This window comes from Populus nigra, chromosome 3 (genome assembly GCF_951802175.1).
Source record: "Populus nigra chromosome 3, ddPopNigr1.1, whole genome shotgun sequence".
NCBI lineage: Eukaryota > Viridiplantae > Streptophyta > Magnoliopsida > Malpighiales > Salicaceae > Populus > Populus nigra.
Window position 1 is genome coordinate 774,722 of NC_084854.1, and position 17,303 is coordinate 792,024.

General features: G+C 32.0%; 2 protein-coding genes across 2 annotated transcripts; both read left to right on the top strand.

Moving 5' to 3' along the window:
• Positions 1-7,225: 7,225 nt before the first annotated feature.
• LOC133688885 (probable UDP-glucosyl transferase 73B6) lies at positions 7,226-9,060 on the top strand. Its single transcript, XM_062108524.1, has one exon. The coding sequence runs from the start codon at positions 7,312-7,314 to the stop codon at positions 8,731-8,733; it is 1,422 nt and encodes a 473-aa protein (XP_061964508.1). The 5' UTR covers positions 7,226-7,311; the 3' UTR covers positions 8,734-9,060.
• A 534-nt stretch (positions 9,061-9,594) lies between these two features.
• On the top strand, positions 9,595-11,488 carry LOC133689620 (serine/arginine-rich splicing factor RSZ22A-like). The gene is made up of 6 exons (XM_062109550.1): positions 9,595-9,750; positions 9,986-10,087; positions 10,185-10,273; positions 10,550-10,787; positions 10,942-11,055; positions 11,175-11,488. Exons 2-6 carry the CDS (start codon positions 9,999-10,001, stop codon positions 11,209-11,211), a joined length of 567 nt encoding a protein of 188 aa, XP_061965534.1. The 5' UTR covers positions 9,595-9,750; positions 9,986-9,998; the 3' UTR covers positions 11,212-11,488.
• Positions 11,489-17,303: the final 5,815 nt, after the last annotated feature.

The following is a 17,303-nucleotide window of genomic DNA, read 5'->3' on the forward strand; positions in this document are numbered from 1 at the left end:
AGGGAAGGAGTGCAAGGGAGAGAGCCAGAAGCCCTAGGCAGGGTGGCTAGGAGGGCGGTGCAAAATTGTGGGCCGTCTCATGATGCCCTAAGCAAGCTCATTGACAAACTCCGTGCATATTAATTAGGAGATGCTAAAGGGGACAAATTTGTGCTTGTTAGCTTCCCTTGCCGTTTGCCTTGCGTTTCCTTTACTTTCTCATAAGTTGTGCAGGTAAACTTACCTATCGTTTGTATCGACCTGATTTTAGGTTGTTGCCAAAAGTGCATGGAAAGCTCGGGGTAAAATATAAAGTCAAGCTAGCATAAATGCATGTTCATATAACCATTTCTAGAAAATTCTATGTAGTCCATACTTTGGTGGGGCATTAGCCCTTTTAATGAAATCCAATCTTATGTAGTACATATTGAGATGTGAATAGTTGACATATATTGTTTTCTAGAAACAAAAATCTGTATTAAACCAATATTTAGAACCAATTATAATAGTTTGAGAGCGTAATCTCCTATATATATAATAGCTTTAAAGATTGAATATTTGTCTTTTAGTACTAGCAAAAAGAGAAGAAAAGTCTTAGATCAATCTCGAAGACAGCAGGTCAACATGGCATTTCTCTGATTTGATGAGTTCTTAGTCGTTATTTAAAGGTTTTTTTTAAGTGTTTTTTTTTTAATTTTTTCTTTATTTTTAATTTTTTCTTTATATTTTAAGTTGTTTTGATATTTTAATATTACAAATAAATTTTAAAAAATATTATTTTAAATTTTAAAAAAAGGTTATTACAGTACAAAACCGACACCGACATAGTGATTAACAATCGGGTCATAGCAAGTACGGGCTAATAATTTCAAGACAAGATCACATGAACTCTGCAGTCTACACGGCCTTCCCAACTACCGAGGATAATAAAGAAGGCTTCTGATGGTAGTGGTACACTAACAGATAAAAGGGGTATTTATAAAACGGTAAAAAAAATTATTTTTTTTCAATATATAAAATTATTTTTTTATTTTTTAAAATTTATTTTTAATATAAATATATAAATAAAATCTTAAAAACTTAAAAAAGAAATTCAAAATTTAATGAAACAATGGTTGTATCACCTAGTCAAACACCTTAAAAATACATAAATAAATAAATGACCAATATAAATGTCAAGTGAGGCAATCTTAATTTGTTCATCTAAAGAAAACCAAAATTATTGAGTTTGTTAACGCATCCAATATACACGTCCCAGGAGGAAGAGTAGCCATTATACTTTTTTATTTATTTTATTGAACCTCAAATTTTATTATTTTGAAAGCAGAAATATGTCTTCGAAGAAGTTTGGACGTAGCAAAAATAATTAAGTCTGCTCATTGTGTACATTTATATATATAGGGAGGAATCACTTCGCAATTTATAGCATTAGAGGTGTAATTACCAATGTTTACTTAATTGATTTTTGTTAAGAAGAAGGAGAGAAAAACATATTTAAATTTATAGTGTTTATTATGTTTTATTTATTTATTTATTTAAAATTATACATTGAATCTAAATATATATAAGTCTAATAAATTACCAGAGATTTTATTTCTGGACTGAGTCAAATATTTAGCCTAAAAATTCTTTAATAAATTAGAGATATTTTATCATGTTTTTAAATATTTTTTAAAACTATATTAAATCAATATTTAGAACTAATTATAATAGTTTGAAATCGTGATCTCTTGAATTATTATGTGTATATATATAGAATTTAAATGTATTTAATATTAATAAATAGTAGCTTTGAAGATTGAATATCTGTGTCTTTTAGTGCTAGGAAAAGGAGAAGAAAAGTCTGAGAACAACCTTGAAGACAGCGAGTCAACATGGCATTTCTCTAATTTGATAAGTTCTGGAGATTTTTTTAAAAGATAAAAAATTATTTTTTATTTTTATATTGTTTTGATATGTTAATATAAAAATATATTATAAAAAATATAAAAAACATTATTTCAGTATATTTTTAAATAAAAATATTTTTAAAAAAAACAAATATTATACAATACTATCAACGTGAATAGGATTGGGTAATGTTTGTAGCAAGAATAGGTTAATAATTGCAAGACAAGATCACATGAACTCTACACAGCCTTCCCAACTACCGAGGACAATAAAGAAGCTTCTGATGGCATTATACAGCCTTCCCAACTACCGAGGACAATAAAGAAGCTTCTGATGGCATTACACTTGTGAGCATGTTAGGAAACACTCTCTAATATGAATTTTTTTTATTTAAAATTAATATTTTTTCAGTGATTTTATATTGCTTTGATAGGTTAATATTAAAAATAATTTTTAAAAAATAAAAAAATTATTATCTTAATACTTTTATTTATAAAATTTCTGGTATTGATGCATGTTAATCATATTCCCATTTTTTTTTCCCTCCACGTTGTTTATGCGTTCGTTTCCTATTTATGCGAGTACGTTAGCTATCGCGATCCAATATTGGACCTAGCAAATTTTATTTGTTTTAATCAAGAGAGTGGCAGCTTGTGTATCAATCGAGAGCAATCTTAAGAATGTCGACCAGATATTTATTCATAAAAATCTAATGTTTTTCTAGTTTCTAAATCAAAGCTTTACCATAAAAAATAAAAAATATTACTTCCAATAAAAAATATACAGTGTCTCCGAGATTCTATGTACGTGGTAATATTTTTAAGAAAACAAGGACTTAATTAGTGATCAGGGAAGGTCCTGGGTTTTTAGAGATTATGCTGGATTTAATTATTAAATCAATTCATTAAACAATAAACCATAACAAGAGACAAAGATCACGGCAACATTGCTCGATCGTGAACCTTTTGTAGTTTAAATAAATTGAGGATTTATTTTATAGAAAAACAGTTTAATAGGTCAACGGAACACATTAATTAATCCTATTGTTATAATTAAACAACTCATTTAAAACGGGGCTCTAGATGAACATAAAATCATCTCACTTCTAGGTACGTAAGCTGTGAGTGTTTTGACAGATCAGTGAAGTGTATAAATTAACTAGTATTTCTATTAAAAAAATGTCAAAATAGCCAATTCTAATGAATAATTCTAATAACAATCATAGTAAATTGGATGAGATATTTAACTATGTATCGATATTTAGAGATGACATTGCATATTAATATTCATTATGTCCCGAGCAAGAGTACTGGTAAAATCAAGGTTTAATAGCCTAAGACATCAGGGATTAAACAGATATTTTCATAAGACTATCTCGACAAGGAGAAACATAAATTTTAATCTTTTCGAAGCAACCAAAAAAGAAAAAAAAACACTTTTGAGAATAAGTCTGTGCATGTGGACAAGGGAATTAAACACTAGTCTTCTTGTTGCTACTGGTCGACGTAACCCAGCTTTAGTGTTTATATTTTGGTGATATATCCTCCTTGTCATGCTGGATTTTTTATTATTATTATTAATATAGTTTTTCAGCTCAGTTTGTATATATCTCAATTAATTTTACGGGTCCTAAAGTTAACGTTCACGTAAATCTCCAGTAGCGTTGAAAGGACTTGAACTCATGACCATTGGAAAATAAATCCAGAATCTGGCCAATTAAACTTCCTCTTAGAATTGTCATACTAGATTTTGACTGGTCGAAATCTCAATTGGGTTTCTTTAACCTACTTGGATTGAGAAGTTAATATAAAAAAGGATTGCATATCATTAATACCAAGAAAATGGTTTTGAATTATTGATTTGGATATAAACATGTCAATATCTATGTTATTATTTTGAATTCAAATATATAAAAAATGACATATGTTTGTAAAGAATTAATTAAAGAGGGACAGCGTGAAAAATCTTATACAAACGTCATTGATGAAGTAATTTTAATTAAGAAAATGATATAAATGGCATACCAAGAAATTAAAGGTAAGTACTCAAGCCTATTGGATTGGCTTGTATTCTATATTTAAGGTTCAATGACCCATCTAATGAGGTGATTCTTCGATTTCATTCATTGAATGTTACCTCAACTTCATCATGCGTGCTTGTCGGTCTTTAACAATTAATGGAGGCTCCTTAATTAATCTTGTTTGGTCAGCATCTTGTTGGTCAATGCTTGTTTAGATTGTCTAACAAAACACAATTACTATGTTAATCAGACAATTAAAGAAGCTTACATTCTTAACTATTCATGTGAATTATTTGTTTGTCTCGTTAACTAGATGTTAATAACAGTTCAAGAGCCATCAAATTTAGTGGCTGCGACCTGTCAGGGTTAATATATATCAGTGTTATTTTAAAAGTTATAATTAATTTGGAAAACCATAGTTTTTCTAAAAAGATCCTGAATATACCATTAACCAATCAATTAAGGTGTTGGCCTAAAATTAATGGGAAAAAAGCCGCACGAAGACCGAATTATGTTTTGATCCCCAAATTCTTGTGATTGTGTGATTAGATCCTGATTAAGCCAACCAAAAATAAAACTCTCCTTTTAATACCCTTTTGCCCTTAAAGTCCTGAGATATAGATAATGAGGATCAAATATAATTCAGTCTCTTCCTATTAATTTTGAGTCAACGAAAGTGTTTGAGATTGCGATAATAATAATAGTTTAAAATGTTTTTGTATTGATAAATGCATTAAAATAAATGTTTTTTTATTTTAAAAAAATTGTTTTTGACATCAGCATATCAAAATAATCTGAAAATATATATAAAAAATTCATTTTAAACAAAAAAAAATTAAAATTTAAAAGAACATTGTTTGCATTATGGTCCCAAACACACCTTTAATCTATTGGATAATGATACATTCGATCGTCGGCTAATAGTTCAATCAAGTGTATAAAATAGAGGTCTTGCATGGCACATTAATTAACTGATTAGCATCGATCGTCATGGTGTTTTGTTATACAATGTAAACAAGCGTTGACCAACAAGATTAAGGAACCTCCAATATTCATTGTTAAAGACAAGCGTGCATGATGAAATTGAGGAAGCACATGGTAACATTTAATGAATAAAATCAAAGAATCTTACTTTTATGATCATGATGAAAAGACAAATATTTTGATGAAAAAGATGCTAAAAAAATACAACTAAAAAGATTTTATTATTATTATTATTTTAAACCACTGTTTCATCAAATTTTGTTTCTATTTTAAATTATTATATTTTCTTTATGTTTTATTTATTGAAGTTAAAAAATAAATTTTAAAAATAAAAAACATTTTAAAATCATAACATTTTAAATCGTAACCATAATTATTCTTTCAAAAACCTGATTACCATTCCCTTTCAAATTAGTCACATTGATGAAATTATAATATATTTCAAATGAAAAACATTTTAAATTGTAATTATAATTATTATCAAACCTTTGCCTTAAAACACCACAGTCATTACTTAAAAATCATACATGAGCAGCCCACCTCCTCTGCCTTCTTGTGGACACTAATTTTTAATGATGCACTCTGGTAGTATATAATAATTCTTCTGTATCATGTCTTGTTCTACACGTATGTATGTATGAACATTTTGTTTTTCCTATTCCGTGTAGCCAATATTAAACTATTTGTCTCGCTCAATATTAAATATAATTTTTTAATGTAAATTATTAAGATAACATGCTACTCAAATTTTGTGGTGAATAAAAATAAATTAAAGGGAAACGTGAAAGAACTTGTCTAGTTTATTTTTGCATTTTAAAAATATTTTTAAAAAAATTAATTTTTTTTTAAATTAATTTTTTTTAATATTTTCATACCATTTTGATGCATTAATATTAAAAATAATTTTTAAAAAATTAAAAAATATATATTTTAAAATAAAAAAACATTTTAAAAAACAACAATAAAGTTCTCAACCAGGCAGTGCTCTTAGATCTAGAAAAATAGCAATGAAAGTGACCGAATGATTTGTGAATACTATGTGTATTTGTCTCTAATTTTTATTATTTATAAAAAATATTATTTATTTAGAATCATTTATGCTGTGATGAACTCGTGTAATGTCGTTCTCTTACTTTTTGAACAACATGAAACACACAACCATGTCTAATCTAGTGTTTCTTTTATAATGCAATGGACGATGTTTTTAAAAGTGTTTTATAGGTGAGAATATATTAAAATTATACATTTTTTTTTATTTTTTGTACTAGTACATTACAAATATAACAATTTAATATTTTTTAAGTAGATAATAATTTCAAAAGCATTTGTAATTCAACAAGGACAGCGGAAAAACTATGTGAAGTGGTGGTCTTTTCTGAAATGATCAAAACTATGGATTGGTGTAAATAATATTTTTTTTTAAAAAAATTATATTAAATTAATTTTTTTTAGTGTTTTTGAATTATTTTGAATTTTAATATTACTGTAAATGAATTTAATTCATCTTGTTCGAGATTGTCTTTACAGTTTACTAAAACTTGATAAATTAGCATGATTGACGCCTTGACGGATTAAGCGGCATAAATCCTTAACAATGTATTGACAAGACCCTTATTTTGTTCTTAGTAAATCACGCTCTGATTGACTTTGCTTGGCCGTGGCCATTACTGAAACTGAATGTGACTTCAATCAATCAATTAATTTCATTCAAAATTAATAGTGCAAGAAGACATGGTTCACGCATGGTTGTTAAACGTAACGTACGGTTTAGTTGTTTTTGCCTTTTAAAAATTTTATATTTTTTATATTTTAAATTAATATTTTTTTTATTTTAAAATTATTTTAATATGTTAATATAAAAATAATTTTTTAAAAATAAAAAAATATTATTTTAATATATTTTCATAATAAAAATACTTTAAAAAATAATTTTTATCATACTCCCGAACACTTGATAAATTATCTAAAAAAAATTTAAAATATCAACTTAAAAAAATTTGTTTGAAATTTTAATTTATATAAATTGATTTCTCTTCTAAACTCATCAATGCCAAAAAAAAAAAAATTACTGTTTTAATAAAAATAATTCACTTAGATAAATATGAATACAACATCAAGAAATTATCAGGATTACATTATTTTATAATTAATAAACTGCTTCAAGTTGAGAAAATTAAAAAAAGAAGAGAAAAACTATTAGTAAAACCATTTTAGTTCAAAGATCAGACTTGGGTAAAAGTGTCCATCGAGATTGTTTCTTATATTATATTATTTTTCCATTACAATTGAGAGATTCAAATTCACGACTTGTGAGGCATTGCCTTCTCGAATCTATATATAAGCAACAATATTTTGCACCATCGAGGAACACACACAAGTTCGTTGATAAAGCAAATCAAGCCCCTAGAAACGCTAGAGAGAGCAAGGGTACTGATACCATGCCTTCCCCTTCGGCATCCCATGTTGTCATCTTCCCTTTCATGTCTCAAGGCCATACTCTTCCATTGCTAGACCTCTCAAAAGCTCTTTCACTTCAACAAATCAAAGTGACCATCATCACCACCCCTTCAAATGCTAAATCAATAGCCAAGTGTGTTCCTAGTCACCCTGACATCCATCTCAATGAAATCCCATTCCCCACTATTGAAGGCCTCCCTGAAGGTTGTGAAAACACATCTCAACTACCTTCAATGGAGTTCTTGCTTCCTTTTCTCCACGCCACCAAACAACTCCAAAAGCCCTTTGAAGAGGTACTGGAAACCATGATAAAATCCAACACCCCTCCTTTGTGTGTTATTTCGGATTTCTTTCTAGGCTTTACACTTGCTTCATGCCAAGCATTAGGTGTTCCTAGGCTAGTCTTCCATGGCATGAGTGCCTTATCAATGGCCATTATCAAATCATCTTGGGTAAATGCATCACAGATAAACTCACTATCTATGCTTGATCCTGTTGACCTGCCTGGAATGAAGCTTCCTTTCACTTTAACTAAAGCAGACTTGCCCGAAGAAACACTGAAATCATCAAACCATGATGACCCCATGTCTCAATTCATAGGTGAGGTGGGTTGGGCTGAAGTAAACAGTTGGGGAATCATTATTAATAGCTTTGAAGAGCTAGAAAAGGATCATATCCCCTTTTTTGAGTCATTTTACATGAATGGGGCTAAGGCTTGGTGTTTAGGCCCTTTATTTCTGTATGACAAGATCGAGGGTCTTGAAAAATCCATTAACCAAAATCAAAATCCCTCCATGTCAACACAATGGCTTGATGAGCAAAGCACACCAGATTCTGTGATCTATGTTTCATTTGGTACACAAGCTGACGTATCAGATTCTCAGCTTGATGAGGTGGCCTTTGGCTTGGAGGAGTCGGGATTTGCATTCGTGTGGGTGGTACGATCAAAGGCATGGTCTTTACCAAGTGGCATGGAGGAGAAAATTAAGGACAGAGGTTTGATTGTAAGCGAATGGGTTGATCAACGCCAAATACTATCTCATCGTGCCGTAGGTGGATTCTTGAGTCACTGTGGTTGGAACTCGGTGCTAGAAAGTGTAGTTGCTGGGGTGCCAATTTTGGCTTGGCCCATGATGGCTGAACAATCTTTGAATGCGAAGCTTGTAGTGGATGGACTCGGAGCCGGGCTTAGCGTCAAGAGGGTACAAAATCAAGGCTCTGAAATCCTTGTTTCAAGGCAAGCTATTAGTGAAGGTGTGAAGGAGTTGATGGGAGGACAAAAGGGAAGGAGTGCACGGGAGAGAGCAGAGGCCTTAGGCAGGGTGGCTCGGAGGGCGGTGCAAAAAGATGGGTCGTCGTATGATACCCTGAGCAAGCTCATTGACCATCTTCGTGCATATTAATTAGTATATGTATTCTAGAAGGAGCAAAAATTGTGCTTGCTAGCTTTCCATGCCGTTTGCCTTCCTTTTTCTTCACTTTCTCCCTAAATTGTGCAAGTAAACTTGTCTATCGTTTGTACTTTGTTTGGTCGTTGCCAAGGCGCGTGGGAAGCAGGTTGGTAAAATATAATAATTATAATGTGAAGCCTAGCATACATGTTAGCCCTTTCAATGAAATCCAATCTTGTGCTAAATAAAAAAAGGATAACATAGTTAACTTGATTGGTCACTTCAATTAGTTCATTTACGTTGTTTCCAATATAATTATAATTACGTTTTATTTTTTTATTTTTCCTTTTCTTTTTACTTATGTTTTCTTTTGTATGAAGTGTGTGTTTAGTATTGTCATAGTTTTTGTATTTGCAATTTGAAAAAATAAGTTTAGGAAAAATTATAAATTGTAATTTTTTAACCAATGTTTTAAAATTGAGATTTAAATTAATTTGTGATTAAGATAAAAAAAAATTCACACTATACCGCATCACAATAACGAACAAGGATGATTTTCATGTTTGCTTTGCAGTGTATATTAAAGTCTTTTCTTTTAAGTAAAAAAAAAAAGTTATTTTCAACTGACAATAGTCTTTGGCCATTTTTGTTCTTTCATAATATAAAATAAAATAAAAAAGAACATTGTCGCCATGACAATAGTGGCCACAATAAATATTTCGGTTTCGGGTGGATAATACTGGACCCATGACCCATATTTGAAGGTGGGTCAAATAGGCCCAACTTGACAAAATTCAAAAATCAGCCCATCCCTCTTTTCCTATTTCAGGCCCAAATTGCATATTAAAATCTTAAACGTAGGGACTAACGTATGAGCAACTACAAAATCGAAGGACTTTAGAAGTCTAATTTGTTACTCGTTATAAAAATATCTCTCAAAGCCATAAAATAAACCAAAAACAGTAGAGGAGAAACACGGCTGGCGCCTAGGGTTTATTGTTCTCTGGTTCTCCCTACAAGCTTCTCCTGGTACATTCTCAGATCTCTCTCTCTTTCACTTATTTATCTAATTTTTTATGACAAAATATTTATTGCTTACGGCTCATGAAGTCTTTTTCGTCTATTTTATAAGAATCCGGCATGCAATTTTTATTGTTGTTTCTTGCTGTTCTTGATTCTTGGAAGTTTTTATCTTGTGTTGCTTGAGGTTTAAAGAGAGAAAAAGATCAGGTTTTTCGAACTGGGTTTTTGTTTATTTTGACAGATATAAAGAAACAATGTCTCGTGTATATGTCGGTAACTTGGATCCAAGAGTCTCTGAACGTGATCTCGAAGATGAGTTTCGCCGATTTGGTGTGATAAGAAGGTTGGCTTCTTGATCTTTTTTTCCTGTTTTATGGAATCTTGAATACGGGTTGTTTTGATAATGATGATTGCCTATTTGGTTATTGAGTTATGTATAGTGTCTGGGTTGCGAGGAGGCCACCAGGTTATGCGTTTATTGATTTCGATGATAAAAGGGATGCACAGGATGCTATTCATGAATTGGATGGTATGCGTTTTTTCCCCTAAGTTTAGTTTTATAATTGTAAGTTTTTTGTTTGAATCTTTGGTTATTTAACTGCATGACATAGTAAAGGCGTAGAAAACATTTCACGTTTTCTATTTGTCTTTTCTTTTGAGTAGGTTGAAGATCCACCCCTGTTGTGTATCAATTTTATTCATCTCTATCTTTCTGTAAATTGCTTGTATAGTATGTATCACATAAGCTATTTGGTTTATTTTGCTGAGTTTCATTTTAGTTGTTAATCAATTGTTTTTGGAGCAGGAAAAAATGGCTGGAGAGTTGAGCTTTCTCACAACTCTAGAGGAGGAGGAGGTGGTGGTGGTGGACGAGGAGGCGGTCGTGGTCGTTCTGGTGGTTCTGACTTGAAGTGCTATGAGTGTGGGGAACCTGGTCATTTTGCTCGTGAGTGTCGCTTGCGTGTTGGTTCAGGAGGAGGAGGAGGAGGTAGACGACGTAGCCGCAGCCCTAGATATCGCAGGAGCCCAAGCTATGGTCGAAGGTGAATTTTTGAAACTTATATTGCCTTCAATATATGTGTGTCTATGATGTGTATGCGTGCTTGTAAATTTCCCTTTGTTTTGATAAAGGGGAATTATCTTTGGTGTTTTTGCACCTGTTTAAATTCTTCTTTTGCATGCGTTGCTCTGGAGCAGGAGCTACAGCCCTCGAGGACGATCCCCCAAGCGCCGCAGTCTGTCACCTCGTGGGCGCAGCTATAGCAGGTCACCACAATACCGTGGACGTGAAGAGCTCCCATATGCCAACGGGTGAATTTTTTTAGTGAACTTCCTATAATTTCCAATTGTCATTGTTAGGACCTTGTCCTCAACCATGTTGCTTGCTTATGTTGATTTACTAATGGTTGGTGGTTCCGTGTTTTGTGCAGAAATGGCATCAGGGATCGGCGCCGAAGCAGGAGTTAAGAGTTGCTGCCTAGGCGACTTGGCTTTGCTTGGAGAATACTGAAATTAGTGTGTTTATTATGTTTGGACTTCAGTACGACTATGTTTTAAACGGGCAACGCCCTCAGCCTCTTGGATTTGGTTAAGTTTTCTTCATACTTATTACTATGTTAATCTTCTTTAAGCTATGCAGGATAGTTGTAGGCTTATCAAGAAGAAGGCTCTGTAGGTAGTTTTTATGAATTTATTGAGACAGGTTGCTTCTGAGAGTGGTGCTAAAACTTTATGCTTTTCTTTTTGTGTTGAGGTTTCTTCTGGGTCTGCTTCATTGGTTTTGTGCTTCTCTACACTTGAGGTTTCATTCTTGGCCACCCTGCATTGGGGTCTTCAATTTTGATTGTTTGGGGGTCCCTGCTAAACTGCTTGTCTACATTCTTCTGTTTGATTGCACTTCGGCTGTGATGCGCCTCCCACAAACTCTAGTGGCCTTTCTTTTAGTTAACTTGAAAGGATAGAGAGCTGCTTCAAATCTTCAATATTGAATGTTTGGGTTCCCTGCTAAACTAAGTGCCTACATGCTTCTGTTTGATTGCACTCCAGCTGTGATGCTCGTTCCTCAAACTCTAATGGCATCCCATTTAGTTACCTTAAAAGGATAGAGAGCTGCTTCAAACACTTCTGGCAGGTATATCTGTTCCACAGAAGTTGGGGTTTTTAGGAATCTTAAATGTGGTTGCCATATTCTTAAAAAATAAATTTCAAAATTGGTTGAGTTTTGGGGTTCTCATGGTCAAACAAGGGACTCTTGTTTTTCAGTTGATGCGCATAATGGTTTTACTTCTTGTTTAGTACTCTATTTAACCATTGAAATAATGGAGAAAAATGAATTGGATGTTCTAATTATTCTGGTGCAGGTAAAAATTCTTAAACCTTTCCCATCTCCTTTTGTTTTTATTCTTTCATGTCATCAGCTTTCAAATGGAGCAAAATTAAAGGATGTTTTCCCCTTGATTGAGTTGGTTATCGGTAAAGTTCCAAAGTTTCATCAACATTATAAAAAGTTCATGTTTTCCCTTTTTTGCATTGGTCTATTCTTTCTTGTTCTATCTTCTCTTATCAATATTTGTTCTCCTACTCCTATAGTATGGATACTGGTCTGTAATCTCATGTGGCTGGTCTTTTATGGCTATAACAAAGTGGATAATTTTTTGATATGCTGGAAGTGCTAGTGTCTTCAAGATGTGAGATAATTCAAGCCCATAGCTGTGAACTTTGCCTTGTGACAAGTAACCACATCACCCAACAAGCTCAGAGAGGTAACTTGAACTATTGTAGAAGTTGCCTGGCACTGTTTGGATGGTTTAGCTGGAACATTCGTTTTGAACCGTTTTGAACCAATTCAGCCAGAGGATTTCCCTGCAAATTTGATGGCCTTGGGGTTTGCCCTTTCTGACCTTGTGTTTCTTCATCTCCTGGATCATAAGTAGGCCATGTTTCCACACCTACAAACGTAATTTGCACAAAACTTGACTGAAAACTGCAAAGATGAGCATCGAGGACTTTTTACAAGGCCTCACCTTACCAGTTACCTACATCAATCGAGTTTCTTGGTACAGTTTCTTCGATCATTTCCTCGTGTTGTATAGTCCCTGTTTTTTCTCCTTTGGCACAAGTTGTTTTATTGAACGGTCTTCTAAATATTTCTTGTGAATGAATGTTCTATTTCTTAATTTCATCTATTTTGTGCAAAATTCGTTTAATTGTACTGTCACAGCAATGGAATTCTTACTGTTATCAATCAGTAAGATGAGATAATGTAATGATATCTATGCTCTAATGCGCTGTAAACTTTCTCCTAAAGAAAACCCGGGGAATTCTATTCCTACAGAAACAATACAGCTATGTTTCTATTATGCTGCTCTGCATTTGGGTACTGCGTGTTTCTCATTATTGGCCAAATTTAACCTATTCATTGCATTGTGAGCAAGATTTTAAGGCAATGGTGTCAACGTCTGTAGCCTTTGTGAAGGGGACTGAGTCTATTCGTGCTGTGGGGAAGATAAGATGCATTCAAGTCAGAGGTGGGCTCCTCGTCAGAATCCACGACTTTCATGAAACGTCAGTCAACTTCAATGCATGGTACATAATTTACAGATGTATTGCTCTCACCTTCCTTGCCACATAATCAATGAACAAAATGAAGGAGCCAATCCTACCACACAACTTGCATCAAAAAGCAATAAGAGTGGGATGCAAGAGGATCTAAATTGTGTTCAAACTTGCAAATGTTTTAAATGAGGTCGGTTAAGCTGTCAAAATAATACTCAAGACTTTATTCCTCATTTGAAAAAAATTAAACAGCACGACTAGGATTTGTCTCCCGTTTGTTTGGTGTCTTGACTATTTTTTTTTAAAATTAATCTATGTCAGGATGCTGTTTAAACTATATTTACAAAATGTAGTAGGCAACTATATTAAACCTTTTGGCAAGCTCCAGCATACATTCAAGCCAGGAGGGTATATAGCAATGGAAATTGAATGCAGGGATGAATTAGTCGTTTGAGTCGAGTTTGGAAATATATATATTATATTCATTACTCATTGAATTAGTCATAAAAAAAACTCATTTAATAAATTTGAATTAATATCAAATTATCATCCTATGATTGTAAGCATGAATTAAGAGGGTTTTTGTTTTTGTATTTCAAACGTTTTGTTGAAAAAAATTGAAGTTTTTTTTTATTTTAAATTAATATTTTTTTAATGTTTTGAATTTTTTATATTTTTTTTACTTCATATTAATATTTTTTGGTGTTTTTAGATTATTTTAATATATTGATGTCAAAAATAATTTTTTAAAAATAAAAAAACTTTATTTTAATTTATTTTTAAACAAAAAACATTTAAAAAAACAATTGTTATCACACTTCTACACAACATAAGATTACCAACCATCCATAAATTTTGGCACTCCTTCAACCTCTAAGTGACCGTCCCACGTGCTTTATTTGTGAGTCCCCAAATTCATCATTGTCGTGTCTCTCGACTTGTATCTATCTATCTATCTATCTATTCTTTGTTTATGAAGTATGCTTTGTCCTGCTAGTTCTAGTGCTCCGTTTGTCTAAATACTTTTAGTTTAAAATTGATTAAGCTACACTTTGGCTCGTTGGACAATGTTGGAATATGCTAGACTTCATTCAATCACAATACTCAATTTTTCACTTTAATCCAATCATTATGGATCATATCCCATTTCATCATACAAGTCGAGAGACACGACAATGATGAATTTGGGGAATTATCTTATACTTTTTAAATGTGTACAAAAAGCAATTATCTTTAGGATACATTTATTAAAATCTACATATGATACAAATTACATATAAAGTAAAAGATATTACATAAAAAAAAGATTTAAACACAAAGTTCTTCGTGAAATACCTGTATACATAATATTAATAAGAAATAAAGAAGATAACACATTAAAAATGATAAAACTATTATGTTCACTATTCTTTAAAATGTATCAAATTGTCTTTCATCACTAACTTACTAGATATCAACATCAATAACCCATTTATAATTTATCAATCCTATATTTATAGGACCTCGGCAACCAACACTCATTGTTTAATTTTCAATTTGGTAATTCATAATTTACCTCAAATCCGACTAACCTACCTCGATAGCCAACAAATATCCCGTAATTTCATATGAATTACTCCACATCCGGCTATTCTTTTTTAATAGTCAATTAAACTGGTAATTCTATACGAATTACCCAACTTATAGTTATTCTCTTTTAATAGCCAATTAAACCGGTAATTCCATATGAATTACCCAACATCCCTATTATAATACAAACAAGTTTCTTCTTTTACTTTTTTCATATCATTGTTGCGATGTCACGTCGCACAAATTAATTACCCTAGCTTCAATCACAACACACAAGATAGTATAGAGCAAGCAAGGGGTCGATCCTACAAGGAAGATTCAAGTCAGATTTTTATGCTAGATGATATGCAATTTTTTTTTTTTGGGGGGGGGGTTTGGACGTTATCTAGGCTAAAGCAAAATAAAACAGAAAACTATCAAACGAAATTTAATAAAATCAGAAAATTATCAAGAGAACAAACCTTAGTTATAAGCACACATCCACCTACAGAAATTAGAACTGATCATGGAAACGAAACATCAATTTATATTCTGAATATTTATCTCTTCTTAACATTGGTTAGTTAACGGATCCACCGTATAACTAACCCTAACCATCAAACAACCACAATGTCCGCACTAGTAATTTAATTCAATGGCAGCCTTAAGAACTAGATAAGTTGATTAATCAAGAAAACATAACTGTCCGCAGTTTATGTTTGATTTGATTGAATGTTCTCCCTAAGATTAATAACGTAGATCCACCATAATTATTAAACTCAGTTGCTTCACAAGTTCATATACCACAACTCTGGTTTTGATATCAAACTGGACCGTTTGGCATTGCGTTTGTAACTGTGTTTCATCAAATTTTGATTTTTTTTTTGCTAAAATTGAGTGCGGTTTGTACTTTTTGGATCGTTTTAATGTGCTGATGTAAAAAATAATTTTTTAAAAATAAAAAAACATCATTGGCATGCATTTCGGCACGAAAAGCTATTTGAAAAGCACCCACAACCACACTGCCAAACACCCTCTTAGCAATAGATTGTCTACAATAATAACTTAGAGTCCGCTCTAGCAATTAAAATAAACAATCATAGGAAAAATAAGTATATGAGAACAAACATATTCATCATATAAACTGAAAAGAAAAGGTAAAATAAATCTCACAGTTCTTGAAATCCGAAGGTTTCCATGTCCTTGCAACCAAGAAAAAGTGTTTAGCCTTGCATGTTTGTTGAACAACTAATCAAAAAGAAGGAAGAATGCATACTTTAGGGTTTCTTAGAGGAGGGGGCATTTTTCTCTTCTTGTCCGGCTGCCCCCTTCTCTTCTCTCATTCTTTTTATATCCTAGAAAACCCTAGGTCTCTATTTTATAAAATAGTCCTCCATTAAGTAGACTGTTTACATTTAAGTACTTCAATAACTTTTTTCCTAAAAAAGGAGAAATAGCCTTGCATGAAATCTTCAAGATTTGACTTAGAAGAGCTAAATTGCTGAAATAAAAACTTGGATATCGGTTTAGATGCTTCGGAACGTAATTTGGACTCGTTTCTTCACGAAACCTGTTTGCTGGCAGAATTCAGATGTTATCTTTGAAAAATCATATCTCCCTCATATGACATATTTTTTGGCTGAAATTTGGAGAGTTTATAGACCTTTGAGTCATGAATACAAAACAATTGATTTTGCATCAATTGGACTTCTGTAGCTCCAGATATTCAAGTTTGAATGGCCGAAGGGCAACATTGACAGATTACGAGATTTGACTTTGAAGGCTGCGATTTCCATGCTCTTCCTTATTTTATTTTCTTGACTTAGATGTCCAGAAAGGTATGGATGTTAGCTTTTTAATTCCACTGGAATCACTTCATTTCAACCTCCATTGAAGGTCAAATCTGCCAATTATCTCCAATTTACTCCTTTTTGCATCTTTCATCCAAAAGTGCCTTCAAAACATAAAACAAAGAATATCAAGGCATTTTATATATAAAACATAGGCAAAACACTAGTTAAATGTGGGTGAAACTATCAAATAATATGGTTGCATCAATCATTATGTGATAAAACAATTCATAACTACTAATGAAACTTTGAATTTTTAAAAAAAGTGATGAATTACCTACCGTCTGCTCGTGATGGCCCAACTTCTACTGCCTGATGCCTTACTCCCGAAACAACTCCTGAATCAATCAAATTGCACTATATTATTAATCCATTAATATTTCTTGTACGTGCCTAAATTTGAAGCACGTAATATCTTTTATTTAATTGGGTTTTGCACCAAAGTTTTCATTCATTTGTCATCTCATTTTCAACATATAGTTTTAATCAATTTTATTCTTTTAATTCACTTAAAGAATTCTTACATGAACTATTTCTACCATTTATTTATTCATTCTTTTCACATTCTTATGATGTTTCTTCACTTGTTTATACTTTGAATACTTC

Coding starts and splice junctions, on each gene's coding strand:
- LOC133688885 (XM_062108524.1), top strand. CDS start 7,312: ATGCCTTCCCCTTCGGCATCCCATGTTGTCATCTTCCCTTTCATGTCT.
- LOC133689620 (XM_062109550.1), top strand. CDS start 9,999: ATGTCTCGTGTATATGTCGGTAACTTGGATCCAAGAGTCTCTGAACGT. Junction 10,088..10,184: donor CGATTTGGTGTGATAAGAAG/GTTGGCTTCTTG, acceptor AGTTATGTATAG/TGTCTGGGTTGCGAGGAGGC. Junction 10,788..10,941: donor AGCCCAAGCTATGGTCGAAG/GTGAATTTTTGA, acceptor GCTCTGGAGCAG/GAGCTACAGCCCTCGAGGAC.